This window comes from Vidua chalybeata, chromosome 2, assembly GCF_026979565.1.
Source record: "Vidua chalybeata isolate OUT-0048 chromosome 2, bVidCha1 merged haplotype, whole genome shotgun sequence".
NCBI classification, from domain to species: Eukaryota; Metazoa; Chordata; class Aves; order Passeriformes; family Viduidae; genus Vidua; species Vidua chalybeata.
The window spans coordinates 29,362,500-29,384,305 of record NC_071531.1 but is presented as its reverse complement, the minus strand read 5'-3'; the positions used below and the strand labels follow the sequence as shown (position 1 = coordinate 29,384,305).

Here is a 21,806-nt window from a genome sequence, read left to right as displayed (position 1 = left end):
TTTTTATCTTCTTTTTCCTGTATTTTCCTGCACTTGTTTCTCCCTGGATTTCTCAAGTCTCTTCCTTTCACTGTCTTTGGTTGCTGCCCTAAACGCTCCATTCAAAGTCCTGTATGGGTGCCCACACATAATGACAGCAAAATGGAAACCCATAGGATCTGCTCAGAGAGGAAAATAAATTTTACTCAGGGGGATGTTTCTTGTCCTGTTTATCAGGACCTCTTCACAGGAGATATGTGTCTTTCTAAAAAAGTTAAAGTATTCCACACAGCAGCCTCAGACCAAAAAGCACTGCAGATACTTTCAAGGAACCAAATGCTGTTATGGGAGGTAGGCGCATTATTTTAGTGGGGAGAGAGCTAAATCCTGAAGCAGTGAATGCAAGTACTTTTTTCTCTGTTAGATAGGCCTGAATTTAAGCCCTGCCTTGTAATCTATCCAAATAAGTAAACTTTTTGGTCCAGTCTCTGGCCCCACCTTAGGGCCATTGTGTAGTGTTAACACCACTGTAAGTGTCTTCAGCAGGAAAAAGCCATCCTAAAGTCCTCTCATAAACTGTTGGGATGAGATGAATTGCACTTGGAAACTAAGAAGAGAAGTACTCAGTATGTAGGGAATTAGAGTGACAACCTCATTCATGCACACATGCATTTTCAGAGATAAATGTAATCTCCTCTGTCTATGCCTGGAAGACCTTCTGGAAAAAAATTCTTCCAGCAGGCTTGATTTAGGTCTCATATATAGCATGTGCAGAAATTTTAGTAACTAAAGGGTCATAAATGACCACAAATAGATCCTTAAGTCACCTATCAGTTCTTTCTGCCACTCATATAAGTGAATTGTCCAGAGAGGTTGTTGCCCAGACAAATTATGGACTCTCCATCCCTGAAGATGTTCATGAGCAAGTGGATGGGGCTGAGCAACCTGGTCTAGTGAAAGGTTCCGTGTTCATGAAAGGGGGTGGTAGAAGTAAGGGATCTTAAAGGTCCCTTCCACACCTAACCAGTCTATGATTTTATGAATTATTCCTTTGGCAGTATATATCACTCACACTTTGTAGCAGTGGTGCTCCCAAAGGGCTAAGTAGAAGCCCTGGAAATCTGAGAAATCCTATCCTGCTTAGGGTGTAGTATGTCCATATGGCCTATGAGCAGCAGCGCTTTACTGTGCCAACTGTGAAATAAACATTAGCTTAATATAATTTACTAGTTATGGATCTGCAATAATTTCTTACATTTTGAAACTGTGACCATAGTCAATACATGTGCACTTTAATGGTATCAGGATTTGGACTAATTTTACTGTTCACAGACTGTAGTGTTTATATCCCAGAATCTCCTAGCTTAGATTGTTAGGAGTTGTTTCTTACATTAACTACGTTCCTACAAGTGGCTTTAGGAAAGTGAAAAGGTATATTCTATAACTTCAGCAGGATGAGAATGCCAGTTATTGGCCTCTTGCAGGCAAATTTTTACAATGTACTTGTGGCCAAGCAAGCTGGTAGGAGCAGATCTGACACACCCAAAGTAATCAAAGCACCTCTGGTTTCAGATGAAACTGTTCTCTTCCCACTTGTTAGTCACAGGTCACTGGCAAACTTCATTTTTGATGGACCAGAATTTTCTCCTTTGTCACATTTTTGTTTTGTTCTATGGATTTAAAATTCTTTTTAATGCCTGTGAAATTTGAGGAAAATTCAAATTACATAAAGGAACACTCTTGCATTTCACTATTGCCTTTCACCCTTGCAGTGAAGGCATTGGGCAGGTCTGCGAGACACAAAAAATTAAGTGAATGTGCTTATCTTCTGGAGTTTCAGAGCAGCAATAAAATAAATAAAATTTTTTAAACATCAGCTTTGAGATGAAAATTAAAAATTAGGGCTATTTTTAGTTCTTGATTGCTTCCTTATTCTATAGTAATTATTTAGAATGCTTCAATTCCAGGGTATTGTATTGAATACCCTTTATCTCTCCTTTCCAATACCATGACATTTCTCTCTTCTCTTCTTTAGAAAATGAATTATTTGTCTATTTATCTTTAGATCAGCATAGAAGTGGCTCTGATGCTGTGTTGCCATTTACATCAAGATCCCAGCCCCGAATACGGCCACTGGAAGCAAAGCAGCGCCAAGAGCTGATTCCAATGGCACATGTGGACAGACGAGCCGGTCCATTCAATCCGTCAGGTCGAAGAGGAAATTCAGTCAGCCGTCATCGTTTCACCAGAGCAGACAATCTAGCTCCAATGCCAAAGGCTCGGTTCACTGTCAGAAAAGTGGAGGAGTATGAGTCAGAAGAAGAGACAGAAACAATGGCACCAGTCAGGCCATTAGTTATATGAGGAGCAGAGATCATCAGTGTTTGCATCTCTAGGGCCCCTGGTGCACTGCTTCAAAAGAAATAACAAAGCTTTTATATGAACCAAATGATGATTTTCCTCTCGGGACCAGTGTACTTGCTCTCGTATCACTTTCAAGAGTTGTATTAAGGTACTTAGTGGCTCAGAGAAGACTCTAATTCTTATGTGCTAATATCAAGCTTTCTTTCCAATAAAACACTGCGGGAAAGAGGAGAACATGATATTTGTAGGGGTTTGGACGTGGATTTAAACAGGGGTAGTTGGGTGCATGCAGTGCTATGGGTAGAAGCTGACACTGCCTTTGTTTCATACTATGGTCTGCATCCAGAAATACATAAAGACATCCTTGACATGTGAATGCACAAATTGATTACCTCAACTTGCATAGAGCTTTTGATTTCAGATCAGAATCAGCTGCATTCTGGGAAAGGGTTAAAAACAGAAAGGCATTTTTAGGGCACGTAAATGTCACTGAAGATGCCTAAGCAAGACCTTAACTCAAAAGGATTTTCAGTGAACATTTTCAACTTGGGAACCTCTTGGTAACTCAGGTTTTGGCTCTGCAAAAGTGTGTAAAGTCATCTACAGTGGTGATCTGTGACTCCAGCTATTTAAATCAATTTCAATATGTAGGCTCCTCTTACTCACCTACAGTTTTGGATGAGTAATGGAGGGATACTTGTATGTACAAATCCAGAGGAGTTTTCAGGCAAGACTGCTGTCAGGATTTTATTTGTAAGCATGGAATGGCAAGAACACACACAATATTTTTGTGATTCAGCAAGCGGGAGGCTTCCTTGTGAGGTATCTAATGTCTCCATTCCCCACTCCCACCTTTTGTGCCCAAATCCATGTACCATTTTTCACACTACAACCGGACCAGCAATGCAGATAGGAAGCAAGAAATTAGGATTTAGGGTAGAGGGAGCCTAACCCTGCAGCCTACTGGCCAGCAGAAAAGAGAGGCCCTGTGTTTGCCTCTCAGCTTTTTGTAGTGCCTTCCTATATGTTGTACAGAGAAGATTTTCTGTAAAAGAAAGCAGAAATAACTAGAGGGATGTGCATTACAGCACTTGAACTCCCAACCTTTCTATGGAGCTCCCTTCCAAGTGGCTCTGTGTGCCCATGCTCCACTCTCAATGGTGGATCTCCCTAGCAGCAGGAGAAGCAAGAAGAATGGTCTTCAGTAATTTTAGCTAAGTCCCAGACATCTAATTTCTTTGAAGAAGTTCTTTTCTGCAGAGTGGAAGCAGCATTGCCACTCTCTTCTGTGTCTTGGCACTGTAGTTGAGCTGATTTTATTCAAAGGGATGAATCCAAAAGTCCATAAACCTGCACTTAAAGCTGCATAAAGCTGCACTTAAGTAAAATCTATGGTTAAGAAATGCACCAAATTCAATCACATTTTTGTCAAGTTTCCTCCTGTCTCCTCCCCTCAGACCTTGCTTAGCTGCCCAACTCAAGGTCTTAAATGCTACTCTAAGAGTCAGAGATAGCAGGGCTACTTGCATGTTTCTCTTTTTTATATTGCTGGTATTGCTTGTATGTCCTGGTCCATAAAAGAACTTATTTCTGTAAGCTACGATTTCACATTCTTACAAATAGTTTCTGATTCAGGACAGGTAGAATCTAAACTAACAAACTTGAAAAGCACCGCCAGAGGAAGAAAAACCTACAAGTCCTTTTCCCCATTTTCTCATGTTTGGAGCTTTTATGCTTAGCAGGTTATAATGAATCATCTGTATTGAAATTGTACAAAGCTTTATGAAACAAGTTCTGTTTGTATTTCCTTATTGTGCCAGAGAAATTATATGACTTCCTTTTATGAAAACAGTGGCACATTATTAAAACAGGGTGGGATTTTTCTTCTGTACCGATACCGAATTAGCAATGAAATACAGTTCTGTACCTGAAAATCAACAAATAAACCCAGCTCCATCAAAGGAGGAAGTGCTCCACAGAGTTTTTAAACAAAAGCTTTGCACCAGATCTCAGTCCTACAGCAAGTTATATTGACATATCATAAATCTAAATTAAAACAGGATATTAAGGTAAAGCGTTATTATACAAACTCAGGTCTTAAATTACACTGTGAGCCACACGATTACCACATGATATTTAATTGAGGGCAAAATTAGTACCCATATGATGTGGTCTTAGGCCACAGAGGTGAATGGAGTAGGGCAACAGAGGTGTGAAACCTGCTTCTGCATCGCAGAGCTGTGGTGGATTAGGATCTCTGAAACTGGCTGGTGGGTGATACGAACTGCTGGCAGTCCTTGGGGACAGAGAGAATGGAAATCTGGAGGAAAAATGAAGAAGGGATAGTGTCTCATCTTCCAAGGGAGGCTCACGAGACACAGCTTTAATGGAGGAATTACTGTGAGCTTCAAATTCAGCATTTCTTCTTTAAGGAAATTTACTCAATGAATTGTCTGGGGGAACTGGGCAAAGTCTGTGGGACAAGGATTAATGGGATGTCAGGAATGGCGTAGGAAGGGATCAGACATACATCATGAAAAAGAGGAGTCTGTGCCTTTTGGCCAGTGTATGTTTGACAGATATGCTCAAAATTGAGTCCTAAATTCCTTAAATATTGTAGAAGTTGTAGAGCATTGTATAATTACCCATCAGAAGGGAGCAAAACATTCAGTTTCTAATTATGGGTTTATATTAGGACTAGATAAAAATAATGAGATACTAAGAGAATTAGTGAATAGATGGAGTCAAATCTCCCTCCTTTGCTTCATTCCTAATCTTCTCACTGATGAAATCAGTGACCCAGAACTTCAGAGAGTGTAAAGCTGTAGAAAAGCTAGAAGTTAATAGAGTGCTCTCAGATTTTGCAGTCTAGCTCCTAAACTTGTAAAGTCTATTTTTAGTTTTCTTGCCTAGCAATTAGTAAATAGTACTGGAAGAAAATTTCCTTCTGTGCCATTAGTTGCTGTTAATGGCTTTGCTGGTCATCAGCCAAGAAGCAATGCTGCAGATGCCTATATAAAATATGTTCCAAAATATAAAATTGCACATTTTATTCTTTTTTTCATAGTTATTTCTTACTTGTGGACAAAAAAGTTCTTCTGAAAGAAACACATTACTTATATTTTACTTTGCAATAACTACAGCAATATCCTATTACAAGTAACTTAATCCATGTCTATAAGCTTTCAGGCCTCACCATAAAGTAAGCTGAAATGGTTTAGGGCATGAATTTAAATCCAGTGTGTGGGCATTCTTAAGCTCTTGAACCTGGGTCATATCCAGGAACCTTGTGCTGGTAATTTACAAAGGTAAGCTAATTCAAGACCTCTTTTTTTTTTTTTTTTTATGCTGGTAGAGTGCTATTTACTCAAGAATTTAAATTCCACACTGATTTAAGGTAAACTGGCACAGGAAACACATGCCTAGAAGGTGAAGAATATTATTCAAAATCTAGAGAGGAAATAAGAGCTCAGAAAATTAAGACAAGTTCCTTGACAGGACAGGTGAGTTTCAGGAAGGAATAATAATGAATAGCCTTTACCTTTCACAGAGAAAACAGGAGATAATGTGGTAATGAGGTGGTTTAAGCCCAGCTTGCAACTCAGCCCCATGCAGTCACTCATTCATTCCCCTGTGGTGGGATGGGGGAGAGAACTGGTGGAAAGCCATGTGGGTTGAGATAAAGACAGTTTAGTAAGTAAAGCAAAAGTCATACACACAAAAGCAAAAGTCACTCACACAAAAGCAAAACAAAACAAAAAATTAATTCACCACTTCCAATGGACAGGGGTTCAGACATCTCCAGGAAAACCAGGTTCCCATCCACATAACAGTGACTTGTGAAGGCAAACACCATCCCTCTGACTGTGCTCCCCTTCCTTCCTATTTCCCCAGCTTTACTGCTGACCATGACACCACATAGTGTGGGATATTCCTTTGGTCACCTGGTCAGCTGTCTTAGCATCCCCAGCCTGTTCATTGGTGGGGTGGGGTGAGAGGCAGAACAGGTCTGTGTTCTGTGTACACAGAACTCTGTGTAAGCACAGCTCAGCAATAACAAAAACATCCTGTTATCAACACTGTTTCCAGCACAAATCCAAAATACAGGCCTAGATGAGCTACCCTGAAGAAAATTCACTCTATCCCAGCCTAAACCAGCTCACACCTGAACAGAACTTGTTAATCAATGAGAAAAATAAGACAAGAACAGTTATAATGAGAACGTATTTTAGTAGCAGAAGCAGCAATGTTCAAACAGAATATTGCAGAAAAAGGGAGAGAGATTTACTGAGGTCAGTGATATGTTGTGAGGAGCTGGCAGTACTTCCATATTCATTGCACAGTGTATTTAACTGTTAGATCTTGTTGCTCTTGCTGCAGCTATCGCTTTTCAATTAATATTCCTGGTGAGTAAGAATGTGTAGTAAAAGAAGAATTTCTCCCTTAGAGAACTTAGCAAGAAGGATGGAGCAGCAAGGGGAGCACCAGCAATCAGGACAAGATAACAGCTTGTGCAAGGAAATGCAAGTTGTGACCTCCAGAAAGACAAGTTAACAGGGTGTCCTGGAAGAAGGCATTGCTGTGGTCTCTCTTCAAGGGACAGTGGTGCCCACTCCTGAGCAGTCAGGGCTGCATCTGTACAGCACCCATGGGGAAACCTGCTGGTGACAGCAGAAGCTGCAACAGATGGAGAAGAGCAAATGTCCTGGCGGGAGTTCTAGGTGGGCTGATTTAGTGCTGTGCGTGTGCCAAGGAGGTACACTGGCTTAAATGGCAAAAGTTCAGATGTGTTCAGAGCAGCAAAGGGAAGCTATATGCAATTCAGGAAAGTAGGTGAGAATTTAAGGCTGGAGAGGCTTATAGCGATCATGTTTAATGTGAGAAGAATAAAATTCATATTTATGAGAGAGTCAAAGAAAGAGGACCAGTGATATCTGTAGGGGAAACCATCAAATTGCTGTGGTTGCAAAACACAACTTATAAGTAACAGAAGATTAAAAAAAAATGCGAAATGTTCCTTATTTTCTTGCTGGTGTGTCAGTTTTGAGAACTAATACTTTTAAGATTTTTCCTGCAGCCCAAAAACTTAGATCCCAAAAAACTCACATTTTAATGCCATATATGAGTGGAAATTACTATTTAAAAGCCTGTGGGTGGCTATCAAATAGCAACAAATATTTTCAAGTTTCCTTTTTCATATGTACTCTTTTTAAAATTTTCTATTTACATATATGCATAAAACACAAACACTGAGAGTGGAAAAATAGATTACCTTATCTTTATATTTTGTTTGCTTTTTAGATAGGACAATTATATTTATTGTTTTGCCAAACTGACTATACTTAAGAATCTTAAAATTAGAGATGTTAGGTTTATGAGTAATATTCAGAATCAGTTAAAATGACTGGAAGTCTATTGAGCTAAGTTGCCCAGTTAATTTCATTTTGAGAATCTGTCTCAGTGTTAACCACAAGTGAAACTCCTTTTTCTTTCCTTCTTTGGTTTCATGGGTGTTACATTTCAAAAGTTAATATTGATTCTTGTTTATTTCTAGTCCATCCATCCTTATTAAACATAATAATGTTTAATAATAATATTAATAATATTAAATCCTTAACAAATTTGACTACCTTTCAATCATCAGAAAAGTGGCATGGACTAAAGGAAACAATGTCAAGTTCTGATTTTCAGAGTTTTCTTTGGCAGGGCAGATTGCAGCCACACCAACAGTGACCGGCTGGTCAGGAGCAGACACTCAAACTGAACATCATACTTTACTTATTTTTCTACCATCCTTGTGGGAGAAACATAGAAAAAAAGAAGGATCTGTCAAGAATAGCCACAGTGGGCCATGGGCACAGGTATTAGTCATCTGCAACATCCCTTTCACATGTGCAAACACAGGCCAGATTATGAGACAGCTGCTCAATGCTTTCTCATCAGCAACCTATTCTGCTAAATATAAAAATATCATAAAAGATGCTTGAATTTAAACTGCTGGCACCTGTCCAGGTATTAATTTACAGTCATTATTTGGTGCTAAGCCTAGCACCATTTGCTCTTTGCTCTAATGAATCATCACCAGTGATAAGGGGTTAAAATAAAAAAAAAAAAAAAAAAAAAAAAAAAAGAGACATTGACCTGGGTTGACTTGGAGACATTGACTTGGGTTCCTTGACCCTAAGTCTACCTTTACTTCTCTTTGGTTTTCAGATGACTGAAACCTACAGAAAGGAACAAAAGAACAGGCTGAAGCTTTTCATTCATCTCACACCACAAAAAAAGGAAACAATTCATACAGAAATTGTTTGTGCTCTGCTTCAAGCCAGACATCAGGACTTGCTGCTTACAATCACCCAGTGTCCTAAAACGTCATAAATTTTTGCCATACTTAAGATATATGTACAAAATATATGTAATGTAAAAAAATAATTTTCCACTCATTTTTCCCTTGTACATTCACTGTTATTCCTTTCAAAAAACTGTATATGTTCTGCATGTTTTTCTTAGTTCCAAAAGCTGGTGACATGGTAGGAAGTGAATATCTATGGCAAACACACTTTTTTCTTGGACAATCGAACAGGAACTCTTGGAAGCTGCTCCTCTTCCATTTTGGTCTGATGGGGATGGGAAGCTGGAGATATTTAGCACAGATGTTAGAACTAGAACAAATCTCTTAGGGCTAAGGACACTCAGGGCTAAGGCATATACAGATGTCGCAAACCATCTCTGGCCACATTTGGTAGAGGAACCACAGAAGCTCTTTGCTCCCTGGATCAGCAGCCAGAGCTTAGAGAGGCACCTTGGAGCACCTTTAGGGCAGCTGGACAGAACCTCTGGGGCTAAAATTGGTGGGGATCTGCTCAAGGCAGCCAGTGGCATTAAGGGCATGAATCGACAGAACATGTGGATGGCTACCTTGCAGTGACCTGATAAACAGCTCTGTCTCCACTGACTCCAATGATTGCTTAGACACCTACCCCATGTGCAGACACCTTAGTGCTGAACACATGAATGCAGCTCACTGTGCCTGAATTAGTATTCCACTGACCTGATCCTTTCGGCACTTATGAAAGAGAAGTGTCCTTTCAAAGAAAGGCATTATGGTTGCTTTATCTTCGAGACAAATCTTCTTTTCTTCCTCAATAAGTTAAGTTATTTCTACATGTACAGTAGAGCACATATGCACAGATATAAACACACACACACATATATATATATACACATATATATCTTTAACAGTGTCTCACTGTGTGCAACTCCCATATTCTCATTTTTAAAAGACTCCCTGTCTGCAAGTGTATTTGGCTCTGTCAGCTGTAATGGCTTTAGCAATAGAAAATTGCAAGGCTCACATTACTGCAGCCTCAGATGGACCCTTTGGCTTGAATTCCACTTAATAATAAATATTCCAAAATCATTCTTCATCATTTTCATAAGTATGCAGAAAGATTCAAATGAAAGTGATGACTGCTGACAAAAGTCCTAGCAATTTAAAGGAGCTTTTTTCTTATTTTCCATAGTGTAGAAATGCCTGATACCGATTTACCAAGAACTGCAGAGCAGATAGAACAGCTGATGCCAAGATCAGATTTACATATCTTGTTCCTAGGTAATGTAAAGAAAGCTTGATGTAGTGACTAAGCTCAAAACTTCATTTAAACAAGTTTTCATGAATTAGGTTACGTTTCAAAGCTCAAATGAGCTCATCTTATTATTTTTGTTGTTATTGATGGGGTTTTGTTTTAGTTTGTTTTTATTTGTTGGACTTTAGCCTTCCACTATGTGCAAATTTTCCTGTAGTAATTTTTCTGTCTCTAAAATAATGGATAAAATAAACTTCTGCTAGATGACAGCATTAATTATGCTTTATCTGCTGGAAGAGGAACACTTTCACCAAAGAGGAAAGGAGCTGCAGTGACCTCTGTTGATGGAATTAAGCAGTGTGTTTAAAGAGACAAAAAGGAAAGGCAACACATTCAAATCCTCTGCTGTAAAACAGTAGAACAAAAAAACCAAACTGTGCTGAGAAGAAACAACTTTCAGGCTGAATATGAGAAAGATTGGCATGCACACTTAACACCCACTGAAGTCAGAAACCCTATCAAAGTAGTTGCCTTTTAAAAATTACTTTTAGAAAATTTGTTCAGTGATTTTTTTTTTTTTTTGTGTGTGTGTGGGATTAAAAACCATAGGCATAAAGGCAGAGGGCATAACGCAGAAGGGAGGTGTGGGGCTTTTGCAGTGCTACAGTGCATTCCAGGAGTTTATATCGCCAAAAGAAAACATTATGCCTCTACGTATTACGTGATCGTAATTTAGTGACCAGTTCTCCATGCCAGACTGACACACGGTATTCTTGAAGTTCTGAGGCAAAGAAGCTTTCCAGTTGGCAGGCTGCCTGTGGCAGAAAGAAATATCTAGGAACTGTCATGCCTTTATGACCAAGAATTTGGAATGTGTCTTTATGGGCTAGTTCTGATACAGGAAAATAATTAAACACGTAAATACCCACAAGGATCTGGATCTTAATGCTTAACTTCAAGGTTTGGAGGAGTCTCATTAGAGCCAAGCATTTAAGGATTCATCCCAAATGAATAAAGTTATTGAAATCAATAAGAAAGCTCCCATTAAGAGCTAAGTACTTTGTGGAAATAGGAGTAGTATGTCCTCAATTTTTTCAGACTTGGTCCTTTGCTAAGGACTAATCAGTATTAAACAGAGGCATAAATGAGGATCAGGGCTTTGTGCTCTTGAAGTTATTTTGTTTCCAAACTGCCCAGTAAACAATTGGTACCTACACTGCTTGTCTTTTCCAGGAGCCACAGTGACAGAAATTGGTATCGGTTTTCTTCAGTGTCAGGTGTTATGGTAGGTCTGACCATGATCACCAAGAATGACTTCTTCCCAGTTCAGGTATTTCAGTTTGATAATGCCTCCACCAGAGCCTGAGAAGTTTTTTTTTTCTTTTTTTTTAGTATACTTTCCAGAACCACTGCTGTGCCTAAATCATCCTTCTCACAAGACACAAATGGATATTGCTAATGACTTTTTAATAGAATCTACTACGGTATTCTCATTCATGATTTGTAGAGAATTATTTCTCTACAAGTGTAAGGAGGGAAAAATACCAAGCTCATCCTGTTTTGTTTTTTTTTTTTTTAATACTAGAAAATCTATGTAACGAAATATCTTATTTTGATATAGATAAATATAACCCCCAAAATAATAGATCAGTGCACTATAATAGGATATCATTGACTAGATATTAATTGTGTACTTGGTCTGTCAGTCTAAGAATATCAAGATACACAAAGTGTAAAGAATTAAAACCTATCCCAGTTTGCATATGTTATAGAGGCCATAAATATTATGGTATCTTTATACAAATTTCAGAGTAAAGACAAATATTTATAGCTGCCTCTTTGAGAAGTACATGCTGCCAGGAATGAAGGAAGTATTGATGTGTCTTCTATATATAATTAATTATCCTGGTGAAGATCTCCATTGACTGCTGGGAAATTATGTCTGGATATTGTCTCTGCATGAGTCTGGCAAATTTTTATTCACAGTGGTCAGGATATGAGGTATAGGTGGGTGGTAAATTAGATCAAAGATTTATTTTCTTCAATATATTATCATCCTACACAGACCTCTAAAAACGTCACCAAATTCCCACTCACCATGCTAAATATAAACCAAGAAAGGACTATTCCTGGAAGAGGTGACATATTAATAAAATAAATTCTATGTAAAAATAGTACATAGAACCATTCTGTATAAAGAATAATTTTTTTCTTCTAATTGTTATCCTACCTTGTGGGATGAAATTTTTACATTGCTTGACATAATTATAAAATGAACTCTTGTAATATTGTACATAGCTACAACTTTTGAGGCTGAAATCACCTACGTTCTGACATCTAAACTAAAACTGAGCTCCATTTCCACATGTATTAGCTTTGTGACCTCAGATATCATTTTAGGAAGCAGGTTGTGACTTGAAAGGAATCAAAATATCTCATTGCTGCTTTCAATTGTGCATTCTTATTACCCAGCATTCAGGATTTATAATTTAGTTCTTTTCCAGTTTAATTTTATAGTGCATCTATAAACAAGTTCCTGAGCTGTTATTTATGTACCAGTCTTTAGAGGTCATCTCTCTTGGCTTATCTTATAGAAGAGAAAGGAAAAAGGCAGCAGTCATCTTTTTTTATATCTGTAAAAGTATCTTTTTCATACAATTATAACTGTTTGACAGGAATTTGCTCAAAGTTAATGAATATCTTTGGATAGAGATTAAAAATGGAAAATTACATCTTCAGAGATGTACTTTTCTTTAAATTACTAGTATGTGAAAACTGTTTTGGAACTTTAATTGCTGCTACAGGCTTACTACAAAAACTTCGCAATAAACCCTGGCTGATCCTTATCTATAACCAAAAAATCTCCACACTGGCAATAGCATAATGTAGGGTGAAATCATATTTGGATTTGGATTTTTCTTGCAACTGAGTTCAAAAAAGCAGGATCTTCTCTTCAAACAGCCCCAAACTTCTCCTCTCTGTATGTAGAAATTATCTGGATCCTGCAGTAATTGCTGGTTTGGTCAATTGCTTGATTTTCTACAGTGAGGAGACTTACATACTTTCTGGTTTTGGCCTTACACAGAAGCATTCGGGCATGATTTCTCAGGGTAAACTGGACAGTTCAAACCCAGAATTTGAGTGACCTTCTGAGTTGGAAGCCAACTTCTCTGCTCAGTGCCAGCTCTGAATCATAACAATTATGTCCATTTCCAAAAACTGCATCTGAGCCTGCCATTCTTTTGACCCTTGTGATTTTGGCGATTTGTATCTCTCTGTTCATCCTATTTTAGTGTGATACAGGTGAGAGAATTCTGAGTCTCAAACCCAGGAGAGAAGGCTTCACCTAATCCTCCCAGAGATGCAACCACTACAAAGGTGATAGGTAAAATCCCTTATCATCACAGAACCACAGAATGGTTGAGATGGGACCTCTGGAGGTCATTACTCCAAACCCTCATCCATTACTCCCCTCTAGTGAGTAGTAAATTGGAAAATACTTGGAGAATGCACACACCTACAAGTTTCTTAGCAAGGGTCAAAACTCATATTCCATCCCAGCACTGTAATCAGGAAAAGAGATACATCCAATGAGCCATGAAGAAGGAGGCACCCTGCCTAGGCCAGCCTGTGATATTTTAATAGTAGCTGTGGGCAAATGTGGGATTTGAATCCACCACATTTGGCTTCAGATGTGTTCCCAGCTTATCAAGGTAGGGTGTCTTTTGTGCTCAGCTCTAGGAGGCAGCATCTGCAGGCAGTGATTGATGGGTCTGGGTAGCAACAAGCAGGCCTTTTTGAAGTGCCTGCTGCTTTCCAGGTGCCCTAAATAGATCCCAAGGTGCCATTGGTACAGGACACAGATGAGGGCACCCTAAAATAAAATTATGATTACATTTTTCTGAGGATTTGAAGCAGGTTTAAGAGATTTTGGTCTTTTTTAGACCAGCATTTGAACACATTTTATGTGATGCTAGGGCTGAACTTGACAGCAGTTGTTAAAAAACATTCTGATACCTTTTAATTTAGTTCTGTGCCAAGATACTTGCGTGGGCTCTAAAAAAGCAATATCTAGAATAAGAGCAGCTGTATCATGAGCTCCAAGCCCATCTATTTTGCCTTAAGAATGCATCTGCTCACAAGTGTGTGGTACTGAGCCAGTCTGGGAATCCTGCTGCTGGGACTGGACTGCATGCAGGATCAAAGATTTGTTAGCTCTTCACTATTGGACTTCATACAGCTTCAAGATTCAAGGTATTTGATTTCTGCAGTAGAAAACACAGGTCAGACAGATTCCTCTTTCCTCTCTAAGGTTTTTCTGTTAAACAACTTCTCTGTTTTATTTCAAACACTGCAGGATGGTGTTTGCTGCCATTATAGGACTGGCACCAACATGCTGGTCTAGCTGAGAGGAGAACCAAACTGCTTATGTGACAACTTTACTTCACCACAGGACAAGCAGAGGTTAATTGCACAGGACCGATATACAGACTCTGCTTCCCTCCTCAGAACTGGCATTTCCCAAGGCACCTGCAAAAGGAAAAGGGGATTTACTTATTTCTATGTATCAAGAGGTGATAAACCTTATTGCAAATTATGTTAGAAATTTTGCTCATTCTGCCATATTTTGGCAGGGTGTTCCTTCCTCAGAAGGTACAAATGGAGTGTCATGCAGGAGGAGTTAAAAAAAATACTGGTAGTTAATGACTATGAGTATAACTGCTCCACCTTTCTTTTTTTCCATGACGCAATGTTCCAAGAGAGACTGTTGCATAAGAAAGTAATCAGAGGCAGGTTAAATTACAAGGAAATGGATACAATCTTCTCAATAAAGTAGTGCTATCCTAACATGGCTTCTGTGAGTAGATTTGTTTGTTGTTGGCATTGGACACACTTTACCACTCCTCCACACTTTTCTGCTAGGGTACTTAGGCTGGCTTTCCTCAAGGTGTAGTTTTTGTTTGTTGGGTTCTTTAGTTTGTTTGCTTGCTGTTTTTTTTTCCCTGTGCAGCCTTTTCTCTGATTAAAAAGTATGTTCACATTTAGATGCCCATATGTAATTGTGAGATCAAATCCTACTGCTTTTTTATGACTTTTAAATGCTTGCAATTAAGTTGAGAACTTTAACATTTAAGTATCGATGCCTAGCTGAAATGATTTATAAATACAGGAGCAGATTTTATTTGCAAGATTTGCAATAATGGAAAAAGGGAAAAATAATTTCAAACATAAGACTGCTTATTAGAGCTAATTGAATGGAAGATATACAAAATATAAATAAAATCATATGCATATATATGTGCATGTGTGTGTGTAAATGTATTGATATTGATACTAAATATATATAAAAGGAAGAGGCTGTCTGTTAGTCATTGAAGAAGCTGTAAATTTGTTCTCTGCTAAACTATTAGCACTTGAATATAATCAAAACCAGGGTAGAGATAGATGAAGAGGGTATGGGAGCCAGTGATACTGTGTTTACCAAAGGATTGTCAATACTGGAAATGCTTTTCAGTGGTATGTTATGTATATCTTGCATTTTAAAAGTTGGTCAAATGCTGAGAAAGTTAACTGAAATAATTTCACTGAGACAAAGAAAATCTGACATCTTCCTCATTATGCCAGTGTATCCTATTTGTTTCTATACCAGTGAACAACCATTAGTTTGTTAACAGAAATTTCCGCTCTTCTCAAAGCTTTCCAAAGGAGTGTCTACATTTTCCATTCCTGAAAGCTCCTGTATGCATCTCCCCAGTTTAATATGCCATATAAATTCTTTGAGAAGTTTTATAATATCAGCAATTTTTGCTATTACTTTTCTTTTTTTCATTTGGAAAACCCTATAATGAAAATAATGAAAATGTTGTACCTATTTCTTGATACTCTTTTGGAATGTTAAATGAGTCATAGGGTTCAATAATACCACCTTTGAAATAATAAGAAGGCTCTTTCTAGGAAAAAAAAAAATTGATGCCTGGCTGCTGCACGCTCTAAGCACTGCAGCTTTGCTCTCTTAACCCCATACACTGATGCTATTCCACTTCAGAAGTGCTAAAATCCAGGCTGCAGGCTGGGGAGGGTTTCTTGTGCAGCTGAATGTTGTACCGTTTTTCTCTGGAGTGCAGAGGCAGAATTTAACAGCGGTAGTCCTTTTGACTCTAAATTTAGGGTGTCTTCAAATCAGAGGCTTTCTTCTAACTCTCACAGCCTCACTGGCTATTCTGCCAAATACACCTCCTCTTCAAGAAGCAGTGGGAAGGGTGGATTTTCCCATGATATGTCTTCTTCAATGAATGAATAATTTTCCTTAATTTCTTGCCTGATTGTTTTATGCTAACTTTCCCAAGGACAGGATTATATGAAGAGGTGAAGAAGATTTATTTTTACACATGAATCATAGGAACAATGAACTGGACTAATTTTTATTGAAAACAAACTACACATAACATTCTGTGTTAAATTCAAAGCCAAACTCCACCAAGTCAAGTAGAAAACCTATGTTCACGCCAGCTGCCTACTGGTCATAGAGCCAAGCAGCTGAGATAAGCACTTACAGATTCTGCAAGGGTTTATGAACCTTCTGCAGTGAAAATATAGTGACATAAAAGATGCAAGCAATGGCTAATTCACTTCAGTGGGTAGGCTGGATAAAGAGAAATAAGTAATGGAAAACAGAATAGAAATAAACAAAACACAAGCCAGTGAAAAGAAGAATTAATCAACTCTTGAAATGCAGCTTTCTGAATTCTAACAGAAAAGTTATATACAGTCTATAGAAATTACCACCTATTCCAGGTTAATTTTTTTTTTCTAGATAACAAATGCTTACTATTTAAGTCCTGCATTCACAGTATTAGTGTACAGACACTTAATTCATTGGCAGACTACTGCAGCAATTCACAAACTACCTTTCAGTACAATTCAAATTGCAAAACACCTTCTTTGTACTGGGGCAACTTCAGCTGTCAGGAGCACTTCCCTGGCTTCAGTGGGATACATACAGCATCACTCAAGAGAGAGTCAGCTTTGAGGTTTGTAGAGAATCTAAGGTAGATTTTTATGCCTTTGCTAAAGAATGGCTCCTTGTAGCTAGTGATGACTGGAGGAAGCACTGGGTGCATTTATTTGTATATTGCAGGTGGGTTCTTGGATAAGGAGGAGAAACAAGACGGTGTCAGAAACAAGGTACAGATGAGAAGGGAGCCATGAGATGAACAGCTCCCTACACCACACAGTAATGCTGTTCCAGCTGCTGTTACCAACTGACCTTCATCATTGCTACAGGATGGCATTCTGTAGGCATCCCAGAAGACATTTCTATACTCCTGCTTAAGATGAGACTTCTTAGAAACATCCTTATCAAGGGCCTAAATGTGACCTCCTATACCTAATCATACCAGCTCATTGTTGGTGAAAGGGGAAGCAGAGGTTAGGCTGTGCTTAACTGAGAATAAAGTGGTGATTGATTTCCTACAAGACTGAGCACAGCCTGGACACATTTTTTGCATGCTTGAGAAGTGCTTGGGAACATTGTAGCATTTATTTTAAAATGAAACTTTTTCAGGGAAAAAATCCACATCTCCTCAGCATTTTTGAAAGTCACACTTGTTCAACACACTTGTGCCATTAATCTAGTGGCAAAGAGTGAGTCGGAAACGTAGCTTAGCAGGACTGGGTCAGTCTTTACCTTGCCCTTTGCAAACAGAGGCTACACCTCTATGCTTCAAAGGTTGTCAGAGTTGTAAATATGGGTTACAGCACTAAAGGAATCACTTCACCCTCCAATTTCAACAAACCCAAAGGAAAGAGTTAAGAAATATGTTTATCATATCTGTCATAACTACCAAACACTGCTTTCAAAGGAAAATTCTCATTGTTGTTGATGGCATTGTAAGGCTAAAACTGGAAGTGTTCTTTTAGTCATTAACTTTTTTTGCCCCCGAAGTTAAACATTTAAATTAGTATTTCTGTATTCATGGCAGTGACAGGTGCTAACTTTGAGAACAGTGGCTACTTTTGACAGCCAGCATGGGGACACAGCCTCAGAAATCATTCAATGACTAAGTGTCCTGGTGCAGAGTGAGCTAAAGAGGGGATTTACTGTTTAAACATTAAACATGTTGCTTAGCTATTAAGCAATTAGATTGTTCTAAGACTTCGAAGAAGGAGACCAGCTGGTCATGTTGAATTCTAGATTTTCAGCAAATGTGCCCAAGAATGTAATTTTTCAGTGATATACAGATCACCCGAAACAGAAGTAATAAAAGGAAAAACAGTACAACCCCTCTCTGGGCAAGTCCTCTTGATTTTGCCTGTCTTGTGAACAGAATGGCACTTTGAAGCAATAGCAGAAATTAACTTCATGGGTTATTAGTCTTCCTGGGTTATATGTGTTCCTCTGGAGTTAGAAGCATCACTTAGCCCTCCTGCAATAGTTTATGACAGGTCCCTTTTTTGTTCTTTGGGATGATATTTAATTCTGATGCCCTGCAGTGCTGGTGAAACCTCTCTGTTATTTAGTGTGAGGTACAAAAGGCTCTCCAGAGCTTCCTTGCTGAATCTGCTGGAGGTGCTTACTCATGGTGAGCAGAGTGCTGTGAACACACCTGCTGGCTGGGGAAAGCTTAGGAAAAGTCTTTAGGAGAGTGTTCACATGGGTGCAATTACTCTAATATCCAGATTAGTCCTGGCTTTGGGGAGGTGGTTGCCTGTAATCCACAGAAGCAGCAACATGTTGCTCCCTCAGGGCTTCACGCTGGAATAACTGTGACTGGTGCTGTGGCTAATGCTGAGTGTGGCCTAAGGAAACCCCAGAAAAGCAGAGCTCATCACTCTGAATTCAGCACTTCATTTATGGGGCTGCTTTTGAAGGTTAAAAAAATAGTTATGTTCCTTCCCTCATGTTCTGCATCAATAGCCAGGCAATCTGCTGCTTCTACCATTCCTGGGGTCCTGGAATATTAGGTGGCTGATGATACCTGTCCCCTTTCTCAACTCTTTCCAATTAAATCAAACAAGTTGTGCAGACACAACTGCTAACAGAGCAAGGGCCTTAAAATGGCTAACCAAAGTTCAGACCTGCAGAGCTAAATTGCTGCCATTAAAGTGCCCACATGAGCAAGGTATAATGCCTCTGGTGGACCTGACTTACGGGGATGGTTGCTAAGCAGTCCTGGAAAGGTCTATGGAAAAAAACATCCTCAATGGACTGTTGATTTCAGATAATAAATAATTTGATAGTTGAGGTATTAATTCACTAATTAATGGATTTAGAGACAGAGTTATTCAGTCAAGGCCCTGATGACACAGCCCTTATAAAAAGAGTCTAACCTCTAATGGAATAGGTTTTGAGATATGATTGTTAACATAATGCATATAGGTGAGTGACCAGCCCCCACTCCCAGATAAAACCACTCTCAGTCAAGCATGTTTGTATTTTATAATCCTTAAATCTTCAATTAGGCTGCTTCTAAACAAGTAAAAAAAAAAAAATCTGTCCCCTCTTTGATGTATGTTTTTACTTAACTCCAGGAACATCATGGTTGCATGCACTACGGGCACAGGCTTTCCTTGTGTAATTGTGATTCCCATACAGCTGCAGATGTCAAGACAAGCCATCTCTTTGCCTGATATAGCCCAGAAACTTCCTTCCTTCTTCTAATGGAAATACTAGATTTCTTTTTAAAAATTTATTTTAGTAACACACGAATGTATTTCAGAAAGGGGGTCTGTGTTTGTCTCCTGTGTGCTGGGGGAAAATGCTTTTGGGGAAAACTGGAAAAAGTTTTTGGCTGATTTGGAGAACTTACTAGGAAGAGGTGAAATTTATATTTTTCTTCTGAACAAGGAGCACAGATTTTACAATACTGCTATATGGACTGTGTCAGGGAAAAGAGTAAGCTTCTCCACTCTAGCCTCCACAGGGCTAATTTCCATCAAAATAAAATATCAGCAATAGAATATAACTTTTTTATTGTTTTATCTGCTGAAATTGTCTGTCAAGCTAGAACAGCAATGAAAATTATGGAGAGATATTTACTGCAATGTTTATGATTTTCCCTCCAAACATTTTGATTTTTGATCATATTTACAATAGAAGGCCTATAACATTTCTTGTAAGGGATGCAGTTACTAAAATAGTCACATTAGCATTCCAGAATGCTTCTATAATGACCAAGACAGGTCAGAACATCAAGTATGAAAATATTACTTCATAATTTTTAGGGTATCCCTAAAATACAGAGCTAAATTTATGATGCAGTGAAAATTCTCATTTTTTTCAAATTACTTATTTTGCTTTTCATCGTGAAAGCAAAGTTTTTATAATAGCAATAGACTGATCTTTCCTACTAAAAAGATAAAGCCGGATTAATAAACACAGACAACATACAACCCCCTAACTCAAAGCCATGCTTACAATGAGAAAGTCCCAGTGCCTACTTCAACAAAAGTAAAACTAAACTGTCTTAATACCTGCATGAACCACTCAAGTTACTGCAAACTTGTGCAGTGTACCTGCCAATGCGTCCCTTTCCCAAACAGCACCCTGTGGGTACCCTGGGTAGTCCCTTGCTCTGGTAGCCATTTCCAGTAATAATCAATAAAAGGATTAGAAGGTAAACAAACTGAATCATGTGAGTTAGCATCTTGATGTATGAAATAACATGCACTTTGTCACGTGAAATGCTGTTAGCACTGTATCTGGTAAAACAGACAATGCCTGTGAGCAGAATTAAAGAGATGAAAGCACACCGGGTGCAGATGGCACGGCACAGCGCGGGCAGCGAGGCGGCGCTGGGGGCACTGCAGGAAGGTCCTCTATGGATCAGCTGGAATCAGGCAAGTGCGGCGTACGTGCTTTCTGTTTGTGCTATCACTGAAATGGTGCGCAGCGACCTGACAGAAAATTGTTCTGAAGTGGAAGCAGATGCATTGAGCTGTCAGGCGCAGAGCCATGACGAGACACCGTGGCGCCAGGAACACACCTTCACATCTCCTCTATAGCTCTCCCCGAACCCCCTCCCTTCCCTCCTTGGGCAGCACTGAAGCTCAGGGATATTTTTCTCTGTATGGAGAGGTCCCCAGTCATGGTTTCAGGAGAACCTGCAAGGCTGGGCACAGTGCAAAGAGCAACGGAGGGAAGTGAAGCTGTTGCTGCTGAGCTAGGTGAGGCAGAGGTAACAGTAATATCATACCCCATTCTGCTGTCTTAGGCAAAGCTCTGCCTGGATTCAAAGACCTTCCACCCGTGGTGAAACCCTCAGCACCTGTGGGAAGAGGGCTGGTGGCAATGAAAAGCAGCATGTGTCAAAATATTGACAGAATCTTCACAAGCGCTTCAGTATCTCATACCATGCTGAGCTTCACTACAAACATTTCAGCTAGGTTCAAAGTCAAATAGGGTCCACTCCCCTGCAGCACTGTTCTATTCTGTAAAGGCAATTCCTGTTCAAAAGGTGGATATTCTCATTTATACAATCCATCCATAAAATATATTACTTTGGTTTAATAATAGACTATAATCTCTAATAATTAATCTCCATTCCCATTTTCTTTATTGTCTCAGTGTTTTGGGGTCTTGTCAATGCGTTATTTCCCTTTTCATTACTGGCATGTAAGTCCCCAGGCTCAAGATTAATGACATCTTTCCCTCAATTTTCTTATTCCCATTTACCAACTTCTCATTTTTTTCATATAAAAAGAAAGTTAGCCTATTAACCAGATCCACAGCAGTGTGAGACCTAGAAGGATTTCTGCTGTCTACACCCTTTTATTTTTGGAATTGAGGAGAGTAAGAGGACAAATAATGGCAAATATCTGGATAATGCCCCAAGGAAAGGTCCATTTTCCCATGTGTGAGTGAAACTTTGTGACTAA

General features: G+C 39.0%; 1 protein-coding gene across 1 annotated transcript in view; it reads left to right on the top strand.

Annotated features, from left to right (window-relative positions):
* The window catches only part of SLC9A4 (solute carrier family 9 member A4), a 31,813-nt gene extending 29,229 nt beyond the window's left edge, over positions 1-2,584 (top strand). Inside the window, exon 12 of the mRNA XM_053935096.1 lies at positions 2,045-2,584. Within this exon, the coding sequence (XP_053791071.1) occupies positions 2,045-2,343 (299 nt within the window). The 3' untranslated portion in view covers positions 2,344-2,584. The remainder of the gene's footprint in view (positions 1-2,044) is intronic.
* Positions 2,585-21,806: the final 19,222 nt, after the last annotated feature.